At 35.8% G+C, this 23,412-nt stretch overlaps 1 protein-coding gene across 7 annotated transcripts in view; it reads right to left on the bottom strand.

The window, feature by feature from the left end:
• The window catches only part of LOC121318133 (contactin-1-like), a 96,218-nt gene that overhangs the window by 21,281 nt on the left and 51,525 nt on the right, over positions 1–23,412 (bottom strand). For 5 of the 7 annotated variants that reach the window (XM_041254462.1, XM_041254464.1, XM_041254461.1 and 2 more), the window contains 14 exons: positions 17,728–17,857; positions 16,098–16,224; positions 15,116–15,294; positions 14,412–14,420; positions 12,024–12,119; positions 11,257–11,463; positions 10,808–10,910; positions 10,070–10,251; positions 9,322–9,446; positions 8,710–8,827; positions 8,226–8,376; positions 7,847–7,974; positions 6,593–6,768; positions 1,860–1,980 (listed from right to left, as the gene is read on the bottom strand). In XM_041254462.1, the coding sequence (XP_041110396.1) occupies positions 1,860–1,980; positions 6,593–6,768; positions 7,847–7,974; positions 8,226–8,376; positions 8,710–8,827; positions 9,322–9,446; positions 10,070–10,251; positions 10,808–10,910; positions 11,257–11,463; positions 12,024–12,119; positions 14,412–14,420; positions 15,116–15,294; positions 16,098–16,224; positions 17,728–17,782 (1,777 nt within the window). In that variant the 5' untranslated portion in view covers positions 17,783–17,857. Of the gene's footprint in view, positions 1–1,859; positions 1,981–6,592; positions 6,769–7,846; positions 7,975–8,225; positions 8,377–8,709; positions 8,828–9,321; positions 9,447–10,069; positions 10,252–10,807; positions 10,911–11,256; positions 11,464–12,023; positions 12,120–14,411; positions 14,421–15,115; positions 15,295–16,097; positions 16,225–17,727; positions 17,858–20,829; positions 20,979–23,412 lie in introns of those variants that run through there. The other 2 variants (XM_041254463.1, XM_041254466.1) reach the window with 2 other exon arrangements.

A 23,412-nucleotide genomic window follows, 5' to 3' on the forward strand; every position in this document is an offset into this window, starting at 1 on the left:
TTTACGGTGCCAGCAATAAAGTCGCTGACAAGGTGAGTGTTGTCTAGTCTTTTATTTATTCACCACCAAAACAGAGCTGTAACTGTCACACATACTTTTTAAAACCTACTGTCCGCCATTCGCACGCACACCACCGACCCGCGGACACACGTCATCCTCCACAGCCATGCAATCTAGCTAACCCCATTCACTCCCAGCTGCGCATACACACTCGCATGCATACCACCTTAACAATACACACAACACCAAGAACACATACCAACACCCACAGCAGCGGGTCTTCTGAACCCCCAGTTGTCCAGGTTGCAACACAATGTTACAATTGTTTGAATTTGTGACGAATTCTTAAACAAAGCATATGTGTTAATGAATTCAACATGACAAATGGTTGGCATAACCTACTGACCTAATAACCTAACCGTTATTTAAAGGTTAAATCCTGACCATTACAGATATGAGGGTAGCACAGGTGATTTGCCTTTGCCATTATATTTCTTTATTTTACAACAAATGTTAACCTTTAATAGAGTACATGTTTCACTTTTAAATAAAAATGTTAACACAAGCGTCTTGTGGTATTCTGTGAACCTGAATCTACTAAACAAGTAATTCCTTTTGATAATGTGTGAGAAATGCATTATTGCAAAATAAGAAATTTTATTTGGATGCCCAAGTATGATATCCAGCATAAACGTGTTGAAGTGGTAAAGGTAAACTCATTTTCTGCCAAATCTGCTACATGTAACAAGGACTACTTTGTTTATAGATCAGTATGGTCTCAAATAGAAATGCTTTATAATGCAGTCTTACTATGCTAGAAATAATGATATATTTTTAAAGGTGGTAAAAATTAAGCTGATGTGTTGACATACCCATACATTTGTCTTACAAACTAATTGAATGCAGCAGTTACTGAGAAAACTAGTTTGACAGTAGAAATAGACGACAGACCTACAGACCTGAGATTAAACAGAAGCTCCAGCAAAATGTAATAACTGGTGCTGACAGAAAAGTTCAATACAAGGGTTACTGAGTGGGGAGTTTCAGTCAGACACACAGAGTTTGAACATTATATTCTGAAAAATGCCTTTATAAAAAAAAAAGTTAAATCCTAAATCATTTTCTTGTTACGTATCATTTTTTAGCATCCAATTTTATTAACTTAACCGATGACACAGAAGAGATATCAGAAATGCGCAACAAGCATACAACAGTGCTTCTGAATTATTATTTTTTTTAAATCTGTTTTTAGAATGGTCCTGTAATTTCTTCTCCTAACAGCAGTCAAACCCAAGCACATGAAATAAAACTTTCCTTTAAAAAACAGGTAATGCTCTAAGCTACAGTGGGAGTTACTAAACGTTCCGTGATATTAGGCATCAGTGAAACCATAGAAATGTGATCAGTCACTCCCTTTGTTATATCATGGTGCTTACAAGAGAGCTGACAAAGCTGTAAGTGCTCATTTTAAAATAAAACCAAGCATCTGACATCAGCGGTCCTTTAAATAAACTGAACACTGCTTTGTCAGGTGTCTGGGTTACTTGGTCCCCAGTCTTTTTATGCGTATAGTGGTACATTTTTCTGGTCAGGTTATAAACTTTATATAATTGTGATATCGACTCCCTAAAGTTTATAAACCTGATATTTTGTGGACTGTGTCCATTGTATTTGTATTGGGTTTAGTAGTGTAAACCAGGTGGTCAATGCATCACCCCTTGGGGAAAACACCAGAAGGATTAATATAGAATAAAAAAGCGACCGTACTTAGACCTGCCGCTTTAGATAATTAAAAAAGGTCGAAATGTACTAACTGTAATATATATGCCAATACACATTTTCTCTTTGCAATGACTTACCTCTCACAACCAGGTCTGCGGATGCTGAAGAATTGTCCACTATTGTCTGAGCTGTGCAGGTGTACCTCCCAGCATGCCGTAACTGGGCATTTGCAATGAACAAATCCCCTCTGTCTTCACTCTGTTAGACAGTAAATCTGGATATAATTCTCACAAAGCAAATGCATTAGGCTACATTGTAGAAAAAAAATGCTATTACACAAAAGATTTAAGACTTTAACCTCCTGCTAGCACCAATTGTTTCATGGCAGTTATGTTCACACATACACCACACAACACTCCTGTTGTTGCCAGCAGAATACTGTGTCCTATAAGGCCTGTAAACTTTTTATTACATCATGCCATTACATCTGTCAGAAGGTGTCCTCTTAATTCAAACTAACTCATTATGGGCCCTAGTCAATAACTACCTCCCTACAGGAAAGTCATATTGAAAGACCTGTGCCCTACAGTATGCCAACTGTGACTGTTTCACAGCAACAGAACTACACAGCAACATACCATAAAACCCTAAGCATATGAAATCAAATTTTCCTTAAAAGAAAACAAAAAAACAGACATTTAAGTTTGTACAGGAAAGGGTTCCATTCACAGCTGTAATGTTTTTTTTTTTTTTTTTTTAATAAAGTTTGCCCTCCCAGATTAAACAAAATGCATACCCCTCTTCAATTTATGCTGTAATGATACTATTGGCAAGTGTTTTGTGCTCTTCAAAATGCCATTTGCATAAACGATTAACGATTGTTGAACTGCTGAAGAAATTCTGAGCTGTAGTTCTTTAAAAGTTAATAAAGATGAATTCAGAGATTCATTCTGAGATTTGTGCTAACCATTCACAGCATGCTGATTATGTCACTCAAATAGAATATGCTGGTATTCAGTGAAGAAATGCAGAACCATATATATTTTTTTTAAATGCAAAAGAAAACAATAACAATAGACTTGGAATTAGATAACCATTAGACTATCTGAGTTCAACAGCTTTCTGTTGGACCTTGCTAAGGGACAAACCATTGAAGATTTAATTTGACCATTTCATGGTAAACCATTGGCACATCTGGTAAAGGCACTCCAAATGGAATACAGGATGTGCCCTATAGCCTGGAGGTCACCGGTTCGAGTCCAGGCTATTCTATTGCCGACCATAGACAGGAGCTCCCAGGGGGCACCTGCAGGCTTGCTTGCAAGCTTCCCAGAGCTGCGTTGTCCTCCGACGCTGTAGCTCTCAGGTGCTGCACAGTGAGTCTACAGTGTGAAAAAAAGCGGTTGGCTGACAGCACACACTTTGGAGGACTGAGTCATCGTGGGGGTGGTAGCGGTGAGCTGAGCATGAAAATAACTGGATATGCCAAATTGGGAGAAAATAATCAAATAATTGGCAATTACTACATTTTTATTAAAAAAAAAAACCAAAACAATGTGTATGAGCTTTTGGACAGACACCAGTTTACATTAATCTCTAGTTAATAACTCTTCTGTAGTACATTCACATTATTAGTACATTACAGATAACAGAAAAGCTCACATAGTGAGAAGTGCAGCTGTTATATTCTGTAGGATTAGAAATGCAAATAGCGAGTAGTATCCTTGAAAAAAATGCTATTCGTAAGTTCAGAGTTTTGTACTGCACGAGGACATATGGATGAGGAAAAAAAAAAACCAAAAAAAAAACTAAAAGATTTGAAGTGTCTTGGTAAACAGGAATTTTTAATTAAATGCCTGCACAAACCCACAAATGGAAACAGGAAATTCCTACAGACTGAAGTTGCAACTCATCAGATACATCTTAAATTATCTGCTAATAATACAAATTGCTATCTGGAGCTCCATAGTATGAAATGCAAAATCAATAAACACAACATCACATTTCTGACAAGATAACAATAATGCTCACTTCTGCAAACCAATGCATTTTTTATTTTTATTTTTTCATATCATGGCACAACTTCTCTATATTCTTCATTCCAATTGACTGGGTGCTTGGCATCTGTTACTGAAATGTATATAAAATGGAGCTGAAATCAGAGTTTTTGTGTTGTGTGTACGATGTTTCCGCTGTGTTACTTAGTCTTGAGTGAACGTGTTGATCTTTTTGGTTTATGGTACGTCACACTCAAGCCCACTCTAAACGTACGTACACCGTTGTGCCGCGCTCGCCGTCTCCGGTCCGCGCCGTCGGCCCTGTCCTCTCAGTGATACTTTCGCGCGTTTGTCGACGGTTTCAGCGCGGTTTGTTTGCCGACACAAAGATAAAAGGTGGGAAGAGGGGCATTGCCTCTCTCCAAAGTCGAAAAGCCTGCTTAATTTATTGTTACAGCTAAATTAATCTGTGCAGCAGCCTTATGAATCTAACTTATTTTTTTATTTTTTTTTGGTTTACAATAATTTCCAAGAAATGACGCAATCAATATTTTTACTTTTTGGGCAAAGAATAAAACAAATATGAGATATGCCTGTGATACGATAACAGGTAAAACCCACACAGTCCTGTCTCAATAATAAAAGAGATGTGATTTCAGCTAAAATGTTTGCATGTACATTTAACACACCTCCCTCCCAAACCCTAGTGGGAGGAACAGACAGCTTACAGAGCAGGAATGGAACCTGGGCATCAGCAAAATCTCACCACAAATTTAACTTGCAATAAACAGAAATTCTTACACAACCTTAACTGTGCATTACTACAGACTGCCATACAGAAGATAGGTTAACTTTACAGGGAGTTGGATTTGTAACTGGAAACAGCGATACAGCACTGGCCAATGTTAAAACCTACCTGCGATTTTAGCCATGACTTAGTTTTCCTGTTTGGCATCACAACTTATTTTAGCAGATCAGTCTGCAAACAGGTTTTAGGAGCATTAAATCATTTCTCCGCCACAAAGTGATGACTTTATAATATCCAGCATGCGCTAAAACTACTAATCAAGTGGTGCAGTTGTTAGTTTAGACGACTTTGGATTGTGAGGTCACTTAGTCAATCCCTTTCTGGGGCTCTGAGTTGCTGGTAAATCCTACTTTCTTAGAAAAAAATGGGTACACAGGCTCTTAATCCTATAGATCATACTGCAGAGGAAATATGCAGTGACAGTTGTGTAATACAATTGAAACTCAAGCAGGAAAAACACTGCTGTTCCCTTTACAGATAAACGGCATGGGAATAAGAAAGAATACAACTCAAAATATTATAGAAAGTGTATAAAAGTGTTTTAAAAAACCAAAGTTGTACGTGTTATTTAGATTTCTTTACATCGCCTATTAATTAGTTGATGTTTTACACACTCATTATTGCTTTAGTGCTTCACATTTTTTGTCATTACAATAACAGAAACATGGGACTATCCTGATACAGCTGGTAGTTTGCTGGTTTTACACTGGTCACACAAAACAAAAACAGAAGAAACACTATCTTCATTTGTTTTTATTGAGAAAGTTCTGTTACATGTAGGATATTTCATATTACATATGGTACCTGCAGAATTCAAATCCATGGAACATCATAAAGAAAATGACCCACATTTAAGGTAATACAGGACTAAATGTTATTATTTTTTATTTTTTTAATATTTTTTAATTAACTGCAAGAATATTGTTTTAATTTAAAAACCAGTCTTTATTTCAAAAGCATTTCATTGTTATCATAAGCCATCTGTGTAAAGAGTCAGTTGAAAAGTGATTAGAAACTGCCACTTGCTGGTGAAAGTGAGGACTACAAGTAGTAATACAAAAACAATCTGACACATTTCATTTTCAATCCATTACATGAGCGAGGTGCTCAGTGGTGCCATGGAGTAATTCACTGGATATTCAGCATTTCATCTGAACCAATCTGGCATAGGGTACAGCTGAAATGTGGTCTACTTGGTTCCCACCACAAGACCACTCATTAACACCAACATTCTCACAAGTCTCTTACAGTTTTCCCATAGATTGCTAGGGTGTCAGACTTTATATTCACTTGGACTGAACATACAATACTGTAGCAGGTGTCTGAATACCTGCTTGTGGGATAAATGGGCTTTGCATGCGTTAATGATAAGGACAGATTATAAGGTTATGAGGTATGAACATTTTTAAAGTCCTTATTGCGCACATAGCTCGTGCGGGCACCAGGCTTAATTGTAACTAAGGTTGCTCAAACGTTTAAAAGTTAAGTAGACAAAAAAAAAAAGTGGCATTATTTTACTAAACGTTTACCGAAAATCTACTGTTAAATGCGAATATTTAATTTTTTTTTTCAATTTCTTGATGCACTGCAAACCACTGAGGTTGATTACTAATTTAAAATGTGAAATACAATGTAAAATAAATACAAAAGAAAAATATAAAAAGGACCAAACACTAAGTAAAGCCTACTGTTTTGATATATATTTTGTACGATAGTTTTACACAGAAGGTTCCGTCTGTTAAACATAGGATTACAGCCCTAATTTTAACTAGCGGTATTGTCCCTCTTCAGCACTAAATTCACAAGCACCATTTTATTTAAAAGGTGTAAGGCTCTATTCAGTTGATTTAAACAGGCAGATCCAACCTTGGAGTTAAAAAAAAATGTCAAAGAGAAATACACTAACGAGACTCGAACTGTTAGATATTTGATTTTCATAAGTGTCGTACAACCAGGCCGTAGTTTAATCATCAATCCATTGTGAGAAGATCCACAACTGCTTAGATTAATTCAATACACCCCACAGTCCCTGTTTATGTCTGCATGTCTGTTCTTTGAGACTCACCATCAAATTTCGACCGTAGTGCTCCTTCTCTTTATCAAAGTCAAGGACGTGGTTGTTCACAGACCAGATATATGTAAGATCCAGTGAGGGGTCCCGAGTGGCATGGCACTGCATGGTAGCCTTTTCTCCAACAGTCACGTCAGCATTAGAAGGTGCAAGAGTAATTTTAGTCGCTTCTGTATGTTTTGAGAAAAAGAGAGGGGCTGATTTAGCTTGATTTGCTGTCAGCAATGGAAATGCAAAAAGAATAAACAAAAAGGTTTTATTAACATTTTCATTTTGTTTCTTGTAAAAGCTTTTTTTAATTATTAAAAAAAAAAAGAAAAAAGATTTTTAGGAACCTTAAAATATTTTATAATTATAGCCCTCCAGGCTTCTAATAACATATCTGGGACATTACAAAATGTTACCAGCAACTGTAGCGAATGACTGTATTGTACTATATGGTGCTGGAAAAAAAATATGTAATGTCCTGTTCCCTGACCTGTGTTTTCTTTGCGCTATTATCCTACAGTACTTCAGCAACCAGCTGCCAGGCAACTGTGTTTCTAGTTAATAAACTTCCGTTTCAGATCTAAAACTTCCATTAGATAGAAGTAATTACACAGGAAAGATATGCCTTGCTGCAGAAAGCAATTAGCTGAACAGCCAGCACATGTGTTGCTGTCATAAAGGAACTTAAAAACAAGCTAGATGATTATGTTATGATTACATCACAATTCATTCTAAGTGTTCAGTATTCAAAAAAACCCCAAAAACTATAGTCAGACAGCAAATTTCTAAGGTTTTTATCCAAACCAAACTGTTTTTTTTTCTGTAAATATATGGTACCCACTAAACATATATTAGGTCTATTTTTTTCCTAATATGCTTTAAAATGTTACTGTAGGCAATATTAAGAACTCTAAGAAAAGAAAAATTAATTTTACACAGGTATACAAACATGTGGGATGTATTGTTGTCCATGCATGTAAGCTGTTTATAAAGAAATAATTTATACAGCTTCTGTCAAGTTGTAATACTACACAGCAATCCCAATTAGGAGCTAATAGAAACTAAAACAATATTTTACTAACACAATATCAGTGAATCACATTGAAAAATAAACTGAAATAAGCATAGACATACACAATAGTACTGTATATACGATGAGTTTACTGGTTTGCTGTTTTGCGTGTAGCTGTTCTACATAACTGGTCTACAGTATTAAAGTTAAAAATAATTTAGCAGGAAAAAACCTTCCCAAGCCATCACCTGTAACAGAAAGGGTGCCTGTGCTATTAGCCTTCCCTCTGTCGTTCTCTGCAAAGCATGTATACCTTCCTTCATCCGCTACTGTGACATTTAGGATTTCCAGACTCCCATCCTCCCAAATATATATCCTAGAGCAAGCATAAGTGGCACAATGTATTACAAGTGGCAAGAAAACTGAGACTTTGAAGTCAAACACAATAACCTATTTCAAGTGGACGCACAATAAAAATGAAATGAAAGGGGGTAGGACATTGGCTGCCTGTTTGACTGTACTCAGACTCTTTACTTACCCACAGTGTATCCTCTTCACATATGTGAAAAAGACTGTAATCTGCAAAATGTTTCACAAGCAACATCTCAAAGTATCCTGCATCCTGACCTTGTACTATTTTGCAGCAGTTCAGTCCCTTTACTCCAGGAGAATTTGGGTTTGGGGGCAGCTTTTGGTTTGCACTCAATTACCGCTCTACCACCTTTAGCACCCAGAAGCTTCTTTTTCACAGGGTTCAATTCAAAATCAGGTGCACTGGCTAAACAAGGAAAAAAAAAGATTATTTCTGATGACATTTAAATGTTGCACACACAATACAAAATAAATCAGTGCATGAAAACTAAAGTGGGACAAACAGTGTAAATTGTAAAAGGTACAACGAGCCATTTTGTAACCATACTTTAATTTGGTAGTTATCTAATGGCTAAGTTAATGTTATACACACACACACAAACACACACGCACGCACACACACACGCATGCACACACACATGCACGCACACACACACACACGCAGGGTACTCCCTCTATATTCAACCTCCACTACAGGGAACACAGATCATTGTTCTTCTAAAAACATAAAGTTACTCACCAATTACTCGTAACTCAGCATTTGCATAAATAGTTCCATGCTTGTTTTCTGCTACACACTGATACATTCCAGCATCCTCCAAGGTCAGTCCATAGAATTTCAAATCACCCTTACCATACTGCAAAGGAACATAACCTTTAGTGTGCAAGCAAAATCCATCTACAGGTATGTTGGTGCAGGCAGAAAAAAACATGGATGCATTCACCACTAAAATACATATTGCATATACAGAGGAGTTCCACCAATACAACCACAAGAGGACTAGCCTGAGAATGTTCTTTGTCAATTCTACTCAGTTTGGAGAACATGTCTTGTATTATTTGTATTGCCATATTTTTTTCCACTGTATAAAAGTGCTTATTTTATGGCATTGCACACACTAAAAATAGGCATTTCTATACTTGTTCTCAGCTGTGTACCTTTCCATACCTTCTTTATGTTAAAAAGTAAAGATTAAGAGACAGTACAGCACAGGACATTAGCACGGGCTACTTTATTTACAACATCTACAGTGCTCAATTTTAAAAACTACAATCCATAAATATAGTATGAAAGAGCATACGCTAAATACTAGTACATACTTTGATAGAAAGGAAATAAGTCAAAGTTTACCCCAATTCCATTTTTCAGCCATCTGATAGTAGGTTTAGGAATGCCTTTGGCTTCACATGACAAAGTCAGATCACTTCCAATGTCTTTTTCAGTGTCATTTATATGTTTTGCCCACTCTGGGTAAGCTAAACAAATAAAATAAATACAGAAAATGGTTTATATACCATGGTATTATTATTCTAGTCGGTGGGTAAAGGGAAGATGTATTGTAGAGATATAAAAAGAATAATGGGGTCCATTTAAAAGTAGTCTTTAAAAACATAACACACCATCATAATATATTGAGTCATTCACAGCAAATAATTTAATCAGAAAACGTGACAGAATTAAAATTTTCTTAAAATTGACCTCACTAAGATAATCATTAAAATTGACCTCATTAAGATAATCTCAAAATTATGAAGGCCCTACAAAGATGAACGAAGTGAATAAAATGACATTGGTAACTATTTACTGGAAGATTATATTGAGAATTGTTACACAATGTTTTAAATTTTGTCTATTCGTTTGGCACTATTGTTTTTAAGGCAAAGCCCCATTCTCTGAGAGGGATAAAAGCAATTTCAATGTAATAAAATTATTAAGAAATAATAGTTACATGAAGTGGAAAACTGTTCTGAGCAGTTTTTCAAGATTTTTAACGTTGAAATACGCTTCAGTTATTGCAGAGCACATGAAAGTAGGCTGGAATTTACCTTTAAAAAGGATTACTTCTGGTTTTAAGTTAAGTAAATACATTTTGACTTACCCTCGGTATAAACTCTTGCCTGGTGTCTATCTTTTCCTTTCACGTTCAGTGCTTCACATTCATACAGGCCCTCATCTTTAACCTGGATGTTAAATATTGTGAAAACGGAACCAGACAAACTGATCTCATAGTTGCTTGGAAAGGGCGCATCGACTTTTCTCCACACAATTTTGGGATTGGGGCTAAAGAAATGGGACAGGACAGTAAGATTATCATACTGAGACATTATTGTGAAACACTTACTTAAACCATGATATACCAAAGAAGCTAAAAGCTTTTTTTTCCAGTGAAGTGGGTGAATCAAAGTCGACTGCACTTTTCCACATTCCCTTATTCTTCACACGGGATTATCTCACAACTGTGCCCTGATTTCATTCACACCACACTGTTTAACACTATAGCCTGCTAAAGCAAGATAAAAGAACAGCCGACAGATCCATTTGGAATTCCTATTTAGATAATATATACATATACTATACTTGAATTGATTTATCAGAATCATTTTGTAACCTGGCTAAATGGAAATCATACTCTCAGCCAATACTATTTTATTATCACAGCTATTTCAGTCAAGGTGATATGAAGCCTTTCATTGACCTGCATATGTAGCTTCAGTGGCTCTTTTGACAAAATGTAGTAGTTAATATTACGTACAGTATTATATAGTAAGGGGCTGTATTCATAAAGGAAGGCTTAATGCTTTTAGAATGTGGCCCATAGTGTGGTGACAGGACTTACTTTCCAAGAGCAAAACATTCAAGTGACACGTTTTGTCCAACCAGTGTATAGGTGTCTGGGAACCGAACTTTTATGTCTGCTGGATACTTTCTCACTTTCTCACCTAAAAAAAAAAGTATGTGCTTTAAAAATCTTGACATAAAATGACTCCTTAAAGAGTAAGTAGCTGGGTTACAAAAAACATAGCGGTACACGTCCCCATGTGTTGGTACAACTGTTTAAACAACTTGACTGTTATTTTTCTTTTCATTGTTAACATCCTGACCATTTTTTTTCACTTACAAACTTTAAAGTCTGTTTCAATGCTCTTTTCAAAACAGCTGCTCTAGTGCACTGGGGTTTGAGATTTACATACCTAATCTTCCAGTAATTTTTATTACATTATTATTGTATTTATTTTTTTTCAAAAATATTATCTTCAACAATGATACTAAAGTCAAAATACTTACGTTCGTCCTGGGGAACCAGTGAAATGAACTTGCTGAAGACGCTTTTTGCAATAGATGCACTGGACACAAAGCATGAGTAATTGCCCTTATCTGCTGGATCCACATTCGAAATGTACAGATTGCCAGTTGTCTGAGATACAAACTTTCGATTATCCGGCGTGATAAAGATGGGGAACTCGTTCAGAAGCCAGCGGTATGACAAGTCATCTGAAGAGTAAAACATTAGAATTCATGAATATAATGTCGTTCTAGAGTGAGACGTCTAGATTGTGTCTGGTTTTGAGAACCTAAACATATATCATAAATACGCGGAGATTACCCAACAAATCAAAATAAAGAAATACATTCACGGCTAGTGTGACAGGTTAAATACCAAATAAAATGTTTCCATTGCCAATTTGATCAAACTATGTCCCAAATTTGAAGCTTTACAGATTATCAATATCTAAACAAATAATATATTTTAAAATACAATATAAATGTGTCAGTTTCAGCTAGATAACAAAAAAACAACAAAAGCCTGGGTATAATGTGCATAACATTTGTAATTTATTTATTTTTTTAAATGATGATATGGTTTAAAGAGTTTAGATTTTCACTGATCTGCAACACAGCAGACACAATTTTGCTTGTGGTTTTAAATTTATATACTACTTAGAATTAACGAATTCCATATTTAATTAAAGGCTCCCTCTTACATGTTTTTGCTTATTAGATAGATAAATAAAATGATTAAATAAACAAATAATCAACGCTGCAAGTATTACCTGGGTAATGTGGTGGAGGTGCACAGAGCAGCACAGCGCCTTGTCCAACTTTCACAGACACTGCAGAGCGTTCTTCTGTTAAAAACGGATCAAGGTCTAGAAAAAGCAACAGCAGTTTACATGTCTATAGTCAGTTACTGCAGCTTATTGGTTTTCACACAGATGAACTGAAATATAACTGCACATAGTGACCAGCACCTGCATAGTAAAGTACAGTACGTTAGAATTTGAATACCTTACTATTGTACAGTATTTGTAATCATTCTAAGTGGTTCTGGGTTCTCATGCTCCAATGTTGAATTATTTTATTTTTTTTCTCTAAAACAGCCTTTAACTGGCTTTCAGCTTTGTTCTTGTCCAGAGAATCCTACAGCCTTCCTTGTTACATTCAAATCATATATGACAGTGTGTCCTTTCAACTCTGCCAGACTCACCTAGTTTACATTTATATACTGTAGAAAGACAGCGGAGCTGGCTGGAGTTGAAAGGTCTTATTTTCGGGTAAGGCTGTTCAGTCCCTGCACTTCTCCAGACCAGCTCAAAGCCAGGTAAAGAGTGATTTAGAGAACAATTATAACTCAATATTGGATATATACAACTATAGCAGACTGTCAGCAAACACCATAAAACAACGATACGGGAAGTGTAACTTAGCAATTGAAATTATATTTGAAGCTACTTGCTCTTTACACATTGTTTTACAGATGTCTGTTTTTCATTACTGAATCTTTTTTTTAAAAGAGAGGTTGGGAGAGTATTAAAAACATAACACACAGGGTGCAGGCTGGCTCAGATTATTGAGTCTTACTGTCCTGTAATATAAATTGCTTTCAATATTGGGTGTGTGCCACACTAAATTTGAAAGTTTTATTAAAACATACATTAAGATTAAATTTTTATTATTCTTACTATCCGTCTTATCATTTTAATAATCTGGAAAAATCTCCAAGAATGGGGTTATTGTACATAATCCGGAATGCACACCACTTACTCTATAGTAAAATCTGATAAAGTAAAGTAAAGTCTCTCAGTATGCCATTCTGTCCTAGAATTAGGCAATTACCACATTTACATACCCTCGTTCACTCGCTTGGTGGTATGCATACTGGTTGTACTATCCAGGTTACAATTTCCATCAAAACTCACACTCTCATTTGCAGTACCCTGGATACTAAATCTCGAGCCTGGCCAAAGTCCGGAGTATGTAATAACATAAGGGACAATTCTTTTTGTGAAATGCTGTTTTTTTTTTTTTTGTTCATACATATGACGATGCAAAGAGTAGTAGTAGTAGTCTTCCCTCACAGTCTTAGCAGACTTCGATTTGTAGTGTAAAGGATACTGTCACAGCACATGTACATTGTTTGTAAACATTTACTGTAGAGACATAGAGTATGGGTCATTCTACAATTGTGGTGCATTCTACATCTCCTTTATGAAAAAAAAAAAAACATGAAATACTGAAAATTCAAATAAGAGCATGTGCCAGTATGTGCATAACTATGTCGCTGGAGGTCATGTAAAATGTGATGATCAATTATAGATATCTATATATATATATATATATATATTATATTATATATATATATATATATATATATATATATATATATATATATATATATATATATATATATATATATATATATATATATAATATATAATATAATATTTAGAAAATTGTTTTTAACAAAAAGATAAACCTGTACATGTATAATGTACTCTGCTCGCTGCTATGAAAAAGAAAACAACAACAATATGTATTAAAATTTCAAATGCAATGTGTGTCACTCAATCTTCTGTCATTGATGCTTCACTTGTGAAATCACACCATTGCAAATGAATGGACACTACAACCAAGAACTTCCTGCCACCAAAGGTCATTAGAGGAGGAGCTACATTGATGTATGCAAGTTAAACATGCTTCTTTCACTTTTAATAATATTCATGTTTCAGTTAGTAAAATTAATGAGTAGGTTTAAGATCCAGGTATGTCACTAGTGTTATGTATTTTGTGCTCAAGAAACATAACATAATTTACAAAATGATCTTGTAGTTGTTAAAAAAAAAAATGATTTTATTAATTTATTGCACTTTGTTTTCAATGGTTGTGGCCTATAGAAGGCCAAGGTCTTATTTTCCTATAATCTGTCACTGGGGTTACCAGTCATTTGTGTTACTGTAAATGATTTTGGGTAATACCAATGAAACTATTTTGATTTCAGTTTTTCATAAATTGATTACATGTTCAAAATTGATTTAATAAATATATTTGTTTATCATTTTAAAGCTAGTTAGTTATGTCCAAATGATATGGAGCGGAAAAGCAAAGGCAATATTGTCAAAGTCGAGGTGCTGATGTATTTTGTGAAAAAAAGGCAAACCTACCTCGTACATCTGGAAATCAATAAAAGAAAATGTATCAATCAGCTGACAGAAAGAGAATAGTGAAAAATGAAAACAGCAGAAGTAGTGGAGGGGATGCACTACGTAGCAGAGGGGAGTTCCAGTGTGGTTTGGATTGATAAACAGTGCACCATACCATATACTTGGCTATATATGATGAGCAAGAAAGATATGGGCACACCTTTTTAGTGAGCTAGATTTATTTCCAATTCTTGTGTTTCTGTAATGATGGGTTAATATCAGATGTTATACGTTCCATTAAAGTCATAAATGATAATAATTGCTGACCTCGGATGTACCCTTAAAGTTTACCATGGTATTTTTGCACAATACTTTATGCAGCTTTGCCATGTGGCTATACTATGCATTTACTATTCGTCTACCCTGGTTTGCCATGTTTATTAATATGCTTTACCATAACTCACTATTCTCAATGGTTATCTATGCTTTGCCATGCTTTCGCTATGCTTTATTACACATTGCTATGATTTTACTATGGGAAACTTTTATAGGGGCATTGGTTTGTAGAACGACCCATATTCTGATATTGTATGCTGTGCTATACTCAAGAGCTCTCTATACCAACAACATGTAAATGTAGCCACTGTGGGAGCTTACTAAAGGAGAGTTGAATTGTATAAGCTAATACCATATGGAATATAAAAGCACACAGCACAACCACTTACATCCAAACTTGATGGTGACCACTCTGCTGACCACACTGCCATATATATTTTTTGCTACACACTGGTACCGCCCTTCATCCCTGCTTTTCTCTGGGTTGTTAATGATCAGGTTCCCTCCTACCATAGTGTAGTGATCATCTGTGTCTAACACATGGATATCCCAGCCATTTAATTTCCACCTATGGAAAAAAAAGGAGGGATTTGAAACCCTTTTTTTTGGAACAAACATTACATACTAATGTTGTCTGAGGACACCAACAGCTGGAGTCCTATTTAAATAAAAAAACATTATAAAAACAACAGTGACATCCTTGACAAATATAAATTGTAAAACTGTACTTGGAAGATCAAAGCATAATGTCATATACAGAGGATACAGAAAAACAACATGCAGGTGGGACAGCATTCTCTTACAGAGCCCCTAAACTGTGGAATGGCTTGCCACCATCTGTGAGGGAGGCTCCCTCTGTTGCTGTTTTGAAAGTAAGACTGAAAACGTACTTTTATGACAGAGCGTTCACAGTCCTGTAAATGATATTTATTTTTTACAATATAATTTACAGTTATGTAAATTATATTTATTTGTATTACTTGTTTTTACTGCTCTGTAACTTATTTACTTACTTATTTATAGTTATGTATTTATTACGTGTTTGTATTGTTTTTAAGTATTTTCATTTCTGTATTTCTTCTTAAAAAAGTATTTTATTTTATTTTCTCTTGTTCAGTACTTTGAGGCAAATTTTGTGAAAGGCGCTTTATAAAAATAAAGATTGACCATTTACAGTATATCTATCAGTCAATCACACGCACGTTCTATAGATTTACTGTTCTTACACCAATCCTTGAGCGTTCAAATACACATCTTTAGAGGTTTTCTCGCAGACAAATTGGTTGCTTCACAAATTGAACCAAAAAAACCAAAAAAACAAGACAACTACATGTTGGCAACTACAGTGTGGTGAACATCTGTATTGATTACTTGTATACAACAGCTGGGTTTCCTCGTGCTCTGCAGTTCATAGTGACTTTTCCTTCAGGAGACTCCTCTGCATATACTGTATCAATTGGCTCCTCCTCAAATACTGGTCCATATCCCGTACCTTCCTCTGAAAAAAAGGAGCGATGTGATCATTTGTCACATGTAGAAAAATAACTAGATTAATTGGGGGGGGGGGCATTCCTATGTGGTCACCTTATATCTAATTGCTTTATAGCCTATAATATACTGTAACCTCAGGTCAGGTTTTTTTTTGTTTGCTTGCATGACCTGTCTCTCCACTATACTCTTTAGACAAATTAATGGACTAAACTTCTATTTTAGACGTAATTTAGGACAGTGCTTTCATTAAATGTAACAGTTACATATGCAATTATTCAGAAAGATGTATTAATACTTCAGAGTTAATATTAATAAATGACATGAGAATATGCATTAAGAGATACATTAATTAAAATATGGAAATTAATATCAGTATTTCTGGCATAAATATATATCTAGCGCATTACTGATTGGGTTCGATCAGATCATAAAATCGACACCAGTCATACTTAACAAAACAATGTTTGTCCTTTAAGTATAAAACCAGTCAACAAGCCATTCATATAAAGATTTTTTTTTAATTCTCTTTTCACTTTCACTGTCTCTTTTAATTAATTATAAATGCATTGTTCATATTATAATTATCTCTTGAAAAGCCGTGATATAGCGATTTTACAGTTCTGGTTGGTAAAATATTTATATGGTTCCGGTTTCTCTTGACTGCAGATCTAACCTTTCCTGTATATTCATATGCCAAGAAAAAAAAGAAGTCATTTTGAAGATGTTCTTTGAATAATACAACAATTGGACTGACCTTATACCAGATTATTGTTAAAATACAACTTGTATCTGGAACCCATAAAGCTGCACCAAACTAATCATGGACAATGCCTGCATGTTGAGTTAAATAACAGAAGAGCTACACTGCGGTTTGAAAGTGCCCTCCAGCTCTGGTACTCTATTTCTAGTTCTCTTTTACTTCAATTGATAAGCCAGGAATTGATTTCAATTACTTCTTGGTGGTACTCATTCAATAACCCTTACAGGGATTGTCAAGAGCAAAAATCACATACCTGTCCAGACAAAGTTCTTCAGTTCCCAGTAGCCAAAAATTACATTGATTCAAAACATTGTTTTTTTTTTTTTTTGGTTTTTTTTATAATTATTATGGCATAGTGCAAGATTATTTTGTAAACATCATTATTGCTTTTTTACTGAGACATGAATTACTTTCAATATGCAATAGCCAGAGAAAAAACACTGGCTAACAAAGCACACAATGACAAGCCTGGGAAATAGGAATTAGTTCTTTATAAGGCAGCAGAGATACAGGAAAGAACATGGTTGGCAGCAGTATTGACTGTCCTTTTAATTTTCTTTATTGCTATTGTTCTACTGCACTGCAGCCCATTTTCATGAAGCACTAAATTGTTTTTGACAATTAGCTGCAGCTTTGTGCTCAAAGATTACAGTAATCTTTGAAAGATGTACATTCTACCCTTGCCGTAATTGTCTTTTGAAAACATACTCTTGTTTAAAAATCCCATTACTAGGCCAATATGTTACTTACCAGCATGGCACAACATAAATGACAAACAAACAAGGTATAAGGTCAGGGGTTGCATTTTCTCTCAGTTTTCTAATGAAACAGCATCGATTTTCAAGGGTTGAAGTCTTGTATTCTGCTTAAACTTGACTGTCTGTAAAATTAGAGAAGAAAAACAAAACAAGTTTAAGTATCATAATACTGTTCTTTCAGAAATTGTTCTGCACAGTATGCATTATTTTGTATGTCTGCTGACACCTTACAGTTACATTGATTGCAAACGCTGCAGACCACATGGCTAAGCCACTTAATTGCACGTAGCTTTTGTGGTAGAGGAAACCAAGTAAGGTATAGTACAGTTTAGCACTTACATTGTTGAGATCCGTTGCACTGGGAGACACTAAGCATGCAGATGTTTACATGGGACAGAACCTCTCCTTGGTAATCCACTGCCAAGCCATTTAGTGCTTTATATGTCAAAAGTAGGATTTTAAACTCCATTCTAAAATGCACTGGAAGCCAGTGCAGGGAGGCCAACACAAGAGTTATAAGTCTGTTTCTTTGTTCTAGTGAGAACCCAAGCAAGCTGCAAGCATGATAAGGCAAGACGTGGAAGCCTAGCAACTAAAGCTTTACAATAGTCAAGTCTAGACCAAACAAAAGCATTAACCAACTTCTCAGCATCAGACAAATAAATAATCTTTCATTTAGAAAGGAGAAATCCATGAAAAGATTGAAATGAACGATTCTTTATTGCATTTGACAGATGGCCATGTCCACGATGGAACGTAATATACTTTGGCCCACGGCCTTGTCCATTAGAGCTCGACAGCAGCCCCATGAGCTGGCTGAACTGTAATGTAGACTATTGATTGATGACAACTGCAACCAGTGAGCAAGGCAAGTGGCTCTAAACCACCTGCCCCCACCCAATGAGCTGGCTGAACTGTGATGTAATGATTAATGACATTTGTAGCCAGTCAGTAGGACAAGTGGTACTTTAGGCCACCTGCTCTCACCCCATGAGATGGATAAGCTGTGATGTAATGACTATCGACTCATGATAGTTCTAGTCACTGAGCAGGGCAAGTGGCTCTGTACCACCTGCCTCCCACCCCATGAGCTGGCTGAACTGCGATGTAATGACTATTGATTGATGACAGCTGTAGCCAGTGAGCAGGACTTTGGGCCACCTGCCCTTGCCCTATGAGCTGGCTGAACTATGATGTAATGAATATGAGTTGTAGGTTCTATAGACATTGTCATCACAAATATATTGCAAATGTCATGGACTTTCCTATGTTATGTTCTTATGATGTTATATTATCAGGAATCTACATTGAATGAACCTTAATCTAATTTGTCTAGCTGCCTAGAGATAACGATCAACCTAACACCTTGAATGCACCAGGCACTCAGGAAACGAAAGGCTAATCAAACCCGTCTCTGTGATTTAATTAACCCGTCTAGTGAGAGAGAGGTGGTTTAGCATAGGAGTCTGAAAAAGAGAGAAAAATAGCTTAAAAGATTTAATACAAATTTCACATAATATTGATTTAATACCACTCTGAGTACAAGATGCAAGTGTTTTTATTCTTAAATTGCCTAACAAGTATAGAATAACCCAGGTAATAAATCCCTAAGAATTATACTGTTTGCAATGCCAAACCATAACCAAAACCAAACCATAACCAAAACCAAACCATAACCAAAACCAAACCATAACCAAAGTCGCAAACAGACGTGTTTGGTGTCTAAAGAAATATAATTTCTTATGGTAAAAATAACGGAAATTCAGATTAAAATCTGAATTATTTAGCAACAATTATGCATGTTTTAAAGTTTCCTCTTTCCAGATTATGATAATCAGACAGAGGAAGGGGGGAGTAATCAATCAAGATTGCAAGCCCATGCGCTACAAAATAGCCAATCGTAGCATGCAGCGGGAAACTCAAATAATCTGTTTGTTTGAAAAGTATAAAACCCCTGCTTTAGCCCAGCTCATTGCTCCCCCGGACATGCGACTGCCACCCCAGACCTCTGCTATCTGCCCCAAACCTTTTGATACCTGCCCCAGACCTTTGATGGCTGCCTCAGACCTAAGAAGACTCTAAGAAACTAATGACTGCACCTGGAACCCTCAGCTCTAAGTATTTATCCATCAAGGATGGGAGCCCTGACACTCGGAGAAACGCAAGAGACTACTTTTCAGGCTAGGTAACAATACTCTTAAAATATCTATTCAGGTATTGTGACCCCTTGTGTCAGTATGTAATAGTATTTCTTTGGTGAATTGTTGTTTTAAACCTTAGTTCTTATTGTAATGCTTTTAATGTGACATTTAATTGTGTAACTGTTCTGTGTGATTTTCAAACCTATTTTATTGCATGCTTAATAAATACGGTATCTCTTTATCCCCTACAGTTCTTGGAGGTCCTTTAATTTATTGCTCTTAAGGATATATTAACTGCCTACAATAGTACCCACAGATTGATGACAGCTGTAGCCAGCAAGCAGGGCAAGTGGCTCTGAACCACCTCAATACCCTAGCATGTAATCTCTCATCGGGTACAGTATTTCACTTGTGTGCTGTAGAAGGCCTGCACAAGGGTTAACAAATACATAGAAACACCTGCCATTCTATACGGCTAACAAGAAGTAAAAAAAAAAAATAAATGGATACAAAATAAATAAAATTAACACACCGTTAAAGGCATGGCTTGGGCTGAAAAATGAAAATACACATAACAGTAATAATTAATTAGATGCAAATAAACAAATAAGCTGGTTTAAAAGACCACTGGGCCAATCAAGACTCAACGTTAAAAAAAAAACAAAAAAAAAAAACAATTTGAAAACACACTTGCTGAGTAAAAAAATAAATAGAAATAGAGTTCACTACAATACAATATATAATATACACACAGGGATACTAAGCACATTTTCTATATGAAGCAGTGCATGCGTCCACACAAATCAGTGAACGAACAATGTCAAATTTACGAGAAGATGTAATACTTTGCTTTTGTCAATAATAAGCAAATGTCCACATTTACATTGTCTATTGTATAACTGTAAAACACATGGTTCAGCCTGGATTGTAAAATAAAAAGGTTTTCAACTTACCCCTTATGTTCTATATTGTGTAAAATAACACATTCTTCCAGAAAGGTCCCAGTTTTAAAGTGTCAATTTACAGGCAGTTTGTATTTGAAAATAACATGCATCACTGATTATAAGACTATAAACTATTGATTTCTAACATGAAAGGAAATGCAATCCCTCCCAGTCATGTAAAGACACTCCCCAACATACTGCTTAGGATTTGCAGCTGGAGACTAGCACAGTGGGGATTTCATCTTCAAGCTGCTGGTTTCCTAGCAACAGCTTTTCAACAAGAGCAGTTGTATTTTCCCTTTTTTAAACAATGCAAATTAGTCTTAAACAGACCCCAACTGTTGTGCTGTTAACTGTAAATGTTGTTTAAAGGATCAAAATGGAGATACTGTTCTAGTAATTATTTTAAATCAGGGTGTTATGCAAATAACTACCCCAAAATGTAACAGGTTTTATTTATTTGCATGATAATTCGCAAACATTGAATTATTAGGGTTCTTGGCATGTGTTAAAAGAGGACATTACCGTAGGGGCAGGCAAGCAAGGTTGGTATGGTGTGGTGGTTTTCTGTCCTGCTATTCAATGAAGTCAGTGATTGAGGGTAAGGACAAAAGTAATGAAACAAGTAAAACAATATGTTGAAACTGTTTCTCTGACAGAATCTGTTTATGTTGGTCCCCAATGACTCACCTGGTAAAGGCACAACCACGTGGTGTGCAGTGAGTCATACAGTCAGGGGAGCGCAGGTTTGCTTTCTACCTGTGCAAAGTCAGCAGTCTTCCTTGGGGATTCTACAGTGTAAGGGAGGCAAAATCAACGGTATCTTGTCAGAATGCTATAGCGGACCCCACTGCCCAGGCACCTGGTGAGTTCATGATACAAGATACAAGACAGTACTGTCTTTACATATGCCCTCAGCTGCTACCCTCTAGACTGCAGCTGTATCTCCCAGCTTCCTGCTGCCTCTCAATGTGCCTCCCCAGTCACACAAACTCTAACTTGTCAATTAGTCAATTAAACAGAGGTTTAATAATTTGCTGTAAGTAACCTATTGATAGCATGAAATGAGCTTAATTCAATAGGTGCCACATTCAATCTGCATATTAATTATTACTGTATACATTAAAATATACAGGTACTGTATGTAAACATACATAACAAGATATCTGGTTATTATTGAAACACGGACGTTTTTTCAAATAGTAGTATAGGACCAAGCCCTTTCCAAATGGCAGCTGCATATCCAATCCCCCCCAAGCCTGTTTTTAGAACAGTAACATTACCCTTTCTTGTTCCCTTTTTCTAAACGTAATGCTAATACAATTTCTTACTAAAAGTTATTATTTTACATAAACCATTTTTTGTCATACAATGTGACCGAAGATTTGTTTAATTTAAATAAATTGCATGACTTACATTACTTTTAGTTGAGTTGAGTTTTTAGCCTATAATCTCAATGCTGCAATAATGTACAAGGCTGCACTAACACGCAAGTCCAGCTATTAACACATCATGTTCATTTTTATAGCACAGTGATGTTTGCTCAGATTAATATGTTCTAGGATTGTGTATAAAGAGATGTTATGTTTTGTGAAACAAATAATGGGGTTGATTGGTTTTCAGTATCTTTTTTTAAAGAAAATAATTGATTGTGTCTATTTTTGATGAATGAATGGATGATGTAGGAGAATGTTGACAGTGGTATGGGTTTGCCAATATTACATGCAGAAGACTAAGGACGGGTTAATAAGAAGGTCATAAAACAACAGCTAGTAAAAGTAAAGAAAAACATGCTGTGATAGGTAAAACAAAAAACAGAAAACATAAGGGAGAATTCTTGATGCAGAACCCTCAGTGGCTCATTCAGTAAAGGTGCTACCATGTGAAGTGCAGGGTGAATACACTTGATGCCTGACTGTTGCTCTACAGCTCTGAAAGTGCCCTGATTATGAGGAACATCAAAAAAAAAACTATTAACACCTCTAGTACAATCCCTCGCAAAATTACAGAAAAATCTAGTGGCTCAGAAAATGACAGTATGTATCATGCCACTTTTGGCAAGTTAAGGTGGTGTTAGCACCGTCAGAATGTGCTCCACCGTGCAATGCGCTTCGACGCTCATTAGCCATGCACTTTAAGGCATGTCAAGCCTTAATTATAAGCATGGGCAAATTGTAGGCGGGGCTCATTTGTAAATTAAGTCTGTGATATTAAAATGAGATTTATAAAGCGGCAGAACAGCTGTGCCAGCCCTAAAAGGGTCCACTAATAAGTCAGATTTCAAATTGGTCTTATTTGGGCACAAAGAAAGCCAGAAAGCAGCTGATAGGAAAGAGCACTATGGAAACAGTTGTAACATATTTCTAATGAAGGAGAACCTGCTCCTAACCTTCCTGAACAACCCATGAACAGAGGGAGAGTACTGAGAAGAAAGAAGAGTATTTAGGGTCTGCATTACGGTTTTTGATATCCCTGAGGATTAAATCTCGGTAGCGGTTATTTCATTATGTACAATTATTTGTATTCGTCATATAATAAAAGTTATCCATTTCATTATGTATATTTGGTTTCATCTGTCGTATAATAACAATA

The sequence above is a fragment of the Polyodon spathula genome, chromosome 7 (assembly GCF_017654505.1).
Source record: "Polyodon spathula isolate WHYD16114869_AA chromosome 7, ASM1765450v1, whole genome shotgun sequence".
Lineage (NCBI taxonomy): Eukaryota > Metazoa > Chordata > Actinopteri > Acipenseriformes > Polyodontidae > Polyodon > Polyodon spathula.